Source organism: Mobula hypostoma, chromosome 1, assembly GCF_963921235.1.
Source record: "Mobula hypostoma chromosome 1, sMobHyp1.1, whole genome shotgun sequence".
Lineage (NCBI taxonomy): Eukaryota > Metazoa > Chordata > Chondrichthyes > Myliobatiformes > Myliobatidae > Mobula > Mobula hypostoma.
In genome coordinates, this window is record NC_086097.1 from 173969976 (window position 1) to 173974313 (window position 4338).

Genomic DNA, 4338 nt, shown 5'->3' on the forward strand with positions numbered 1-4338 from the left:
AGTAGAAATAACTGCGCAGACTATTTTCTAAATGGGGAGAAAATCCAAATGGGGAAATGCAAAGGGACTTGGGATCCCTTGTACAGAACAACCTAAAGGTTAACGTAGGTTGAGTCATTGGTGAGGAAGGCAAATGCAATGTTTGCATTCATTTCAAAAGGTCTAGAATACAAGAACACAGATGCGATGCTGAGGCTTTATAAGGCACTGGTGAAGCCAGTGCCTTGAGTACTGTGAACAGTTTTGGGCTCCTCATCTAAAAGATGTGCTGGCATTGGAGAGGGCTCAGAGGAGGTTCATAAGGATGATTCCAGGAATGAAAAGGTTATCATATGAGGAACATTTGATAGTTTTCAGTCTGTACTCGCTGGTGTTTAGAAGGATGAGGGGGATCTCTTTGAAACTTTTTGCATGTTGAAAGGCCGTGATACAATAGGTGTGGAAAATATGTTTCCCATGGTGGGTGAGTCTTGGACAAGAGGGCACAGCCTCAGGATAGAGGGGCATCCATTTAAAACAGAGATGCACAGAAATTTCTTTAGCCAGCGGGTGGTGAACTTGCGGAATTTATTACTGCAGGCAGTTGTAGAGGCCAGGTCGTTGGGTGTACTTAAGGCAGAGCTTGATAGCTTCTTGATTAGACACAGCATCAAAGGTTACGGGGAGAAGGCTGAGGAGGGGGAAAAAAGGATCAGCCATGATTGAATGGCGGAGCAGACTCAATGGGCCAAATTGCCTAATTCTGCTCCTATGTCTTATGGTCTTATGTTCAATCTGAAATCTATTGTGCTTATTAACTTAGATAATTTCTAAAACTTGTTAACTTTAAACTTATTTACTTCAAACAGCAGTGATTATCATTCAAATTAAAATTGAAACCAAGTCTGTACCTGTTCCAGTACATCAAGTTTCAATTCCAGTTTACTCAGCACCACATCACCTCCCCATAATGACAGCTGAAGATCAGATGGTTTCAGATTCTTGATGTAACGATTCACATAACTCATCAAGATCGGAGTCACGTAAGACTCCAACATTCTGGAAATCTTCTAATGCTGTGAATACAAAAAGAAATGTGAAGTATCCATTACTACATAAAAATATATCGCTATTTCCAATTTCATCTGAATTCATCCATTTGAAAATAATTTGACTTCCACTTGAATACTTGTCTAGTCTTTATTTTAGTACGCCATTGTTCAAGTGCTTTCAGTTGGCAAGAGGTCTAAATAATTGCTGAAAATTGCCCATTAAACATTGCTTCTGAAGTAACCCTACATTATTTTTCATGTACAGGTTGAGTACCTCTTATCAGAGACTCCAAAATAAGAAAGCCTCCAAAACCTGTTTTTGTTTTTAGCACAGACATGACGTCACAAATGGAAATTTGCACAAGGTTTCCAGGGGATGCACAGGTCTCTGTGTGCCACAGACAATTCTGAGAAGTGACCCACCAATGTCATGAACAGAAGATAAAGAAAAATAGAAAAACACTGCATAAAGCAAATAAACGAAGATCTCCATTGTGTATTGAAGGAGTGGATTTGTCAGCAGAGTGAACGTATGCTGTTTAACTGTACGTTGATCATGAAACAAGCAAAGATCTACCACGATGAACTGAAAATTGATAGTAACTGGATATTCAGCAGGCTGGTTGCAGAAATTCAAGAAAAGGGACAGCAGTATTTTTTTTAAAGATTTGCAGTAATAAAGCATCTACTATTCTCAAAGCAGCAGAGAAATTCATTGATGAGTTTGCCAAGATCGTTGCTGATAAAAATCCAACAGTACATCAACTCACATGTGTGACGAACAAGTGTAAGACAAACACTGCTTACCAGTAGCACATAAATTCAGAGTCAGAAATTGTGGTGATCACAAGCTAAGTCATTATATATTACAAAGTCCAAGAAAATCTAAAATCCAAAACACTTCCAGCTCCAAGCGTTTCAGATAAGGTGTACTTAACCTGTAGTTTACACATAACACTGTAGATTGACAATTGCTCTTGGTGTTTTATATAGATGGATAGATATACTTTGAACAATTATTTATTAAAACAGGGCATTTTCTTGTGAGTCAAAAATCATTTCAAGGGTATGACTTCCAACTCAAAACTACTATTTGTGCAGCTGCTCAACTCATGGGTTATCATGTCTTTGACTTGGACTTTTAATCAGATAGTAAGTACCTTTCTGGTTAGGAAACCATGTTGAGCTGATGTAATCAAGCCACGAGGTATTGCATATTATTACACTGTTATTCTACCATCGCCCTAGTAAGGCTTCACATTTAAACAAAAATGTAAATTAATTATCATTCACTGACAAATAGGGAACAATGGATTGTGAAATAGTGAAGTCAGTGCTTATCTTTGTCCTTGTGGACACAATGTACAATTCTGCAAAAGCTCCTATTCACTGATGCATGAAAGCTGAATGGTAGGTATTTATGGAGTAATAAATGACAGAGATAGGTACTTTGGATTATTCAGTTCATGCCTATCAACAAGTACCCCTATACCATCAGAACCTAACATTTGATATATGCTTGATCAATTTGAATTCAACTGTTGAACAACTTCTCAGACGAACATGCTAAGTTCAATTATAAGACTAGTAAGTCTTATCCATGGTAGTTGGCAAACATGACTGTGCTGCTAATGGACTAGGATGTGAACTCCCTGGCCCTGGGCCTGGTCCTGGTCCTGGTCCTGGAACAAATTGCCACAAAATGTTGTGCTCGCAATCAATAGTAATCATTAGTCTTTTTATGGAGATCAAATGAGATGAGCAAGTGTTTAACACCCCACCCCAACCCAGCCAGCTTGCCTGTCTGCAATCAAGATCTTATGTGAATAGTAACACTTCAGTAAATATACCATAGTGTGACAACTTGCTCTGATTTGATGTGACATAATGGAACTTTTTAAGAAGACTTTAAACACAAATGTTCTGAGAAGGCAGTATATTTCAATTTAAGACTCTACCATCAATAAAAGAGCTAATCGAGAAATAGGTTTCTATTGAAAAGTAATTTGACAAACGATAATAAAGCAAGCAGCCTGCTTTTAACAATGGTGGTGATGTTACTGGCATGTTTGAATTAGAGACATATTCGATCTTGTGCATAAGAACCTAACATTTGATATATGCTTGATCAATTTGAATTCAACTGTTGAACAACTTCTCAGAACATGCCAGAGCCAGCCGATGTTTGCACGTTTAGATAGTTGAAATACCATGCAACTGTATTCTGCCCCTTGCTAATACAATATTCCCATGTCCTCGCTCAGTAAAGAAGAACAGCAGCTTCCTCGGAATGATTCCTAAAACACTGTGAAAGTATAATCTGATAACAGCATTGGACATTGAGTGACATCGAGTCACGTGTATTTTCTTCCTCCGCTATTTGGTTCTTTATTACTTTTAAATGGCCAAAATAAATCAAACTTTTATTTTAATTTGCTAACATAGTAGGTTTTCCAAGCGCAGTATTTGCAAAATAATTAGCAACAATAAAGATTCAAGCCATAAAGCAACAGGTAGATGCTTCCGGAAAGGAAATGTAAGGAGGTCCTAGTTTTTCTTACAGAACCAGACATGAACCGAGGAAGTTGAAATCAGCATTTAAAGATCATATTGTATTTTGATACTGGAAGAAAGCCACTTAACTGCGGCCGAGACTGACTGCAAAACGAATGCATCGGTCTCGCAATCCTATGCATCTGTCATAAACAATCTACATGTCTAAATATAATAAAGTCAGGTCCCACAATATGTGCTGATACGAGGGATCAATTTAACCAGTTGTTAAGTTGCTTCAGATATATTGTAAATTAACAAAAAAAAGTACTACAGAGGTATGCGTCATCCCTTAACCGGTCACTGGGTCAAACCAGGTCTCCCTGGGGTTAAGGAGCAGAGTGAACAAGGCCTCAGAAAACTCCTCAAGAGACGCACCTCTGCCTGAGATCACAGGAGCGCGGCTTGTCATCGGGAACCGCCAGGCCACCAACGGCCAGCCAAAGTTAGGGCCTAGTTCCGATCACACGTTGAAATGCCGCTTCCTCCAACATCCTCCTCCTGCTGTCACTAACGCTTCCCCACAGGAGGACCAACGCCAGTCTCTTCCAATATCCCGAAGCGCAACGCTCCCGCGCGGCTGCGCCTGCGCAATCTTTCAATTTCGGCCAGAGAAAGAGGCAGGTGGCCACTGCGTTCAACGCGATGCCAAAACGAAGCGCGTCATTTCCGACGGCCCGTTACCTCCCCCCACCCTACCCGTAAGAGGCGGGACGATTATGGTGGTGTTGTACGTGTATTGTGTTCAGGGAAT

The 4338-nt window shown here is 39.9% G+C and overlaps 1 protein-coding gene across 4 annotated transcripts in view; it reads right to left on the reverse strand.

Moving 5' to 3' along the window:
* LOC134352539 (intermembrane lipid transfer protein VPS13B-like) overlaps window positions 1-4136 on the reverse strand; it is a 1085891-nt gene extending 1081755 nt beyond the window's left edge. For all 4 annotated transcript variants that reach the window (XM_063059809.1, XM_063059800.1, XM_063059806.1 and 1 more), the window contains exons 1-2: window positions 3963-4136; window positions 891-1055 (exon numbers count right to left, since the gene is read on the reverse strand). In XM_063059809.1, the coding sequence (XP_062915879.1) occupies window positions 891-1037 (147 nt within the window). In that variant the 5' untranslated portion in view covers window positions 1038-1055; window positions 3963-4136. The remainder of the gene's footprint in view (window positions 1-890; window positions 1056-3962) is intronic.
* Window positions 4137-4338: the final 202 nt, after the last annotated feature.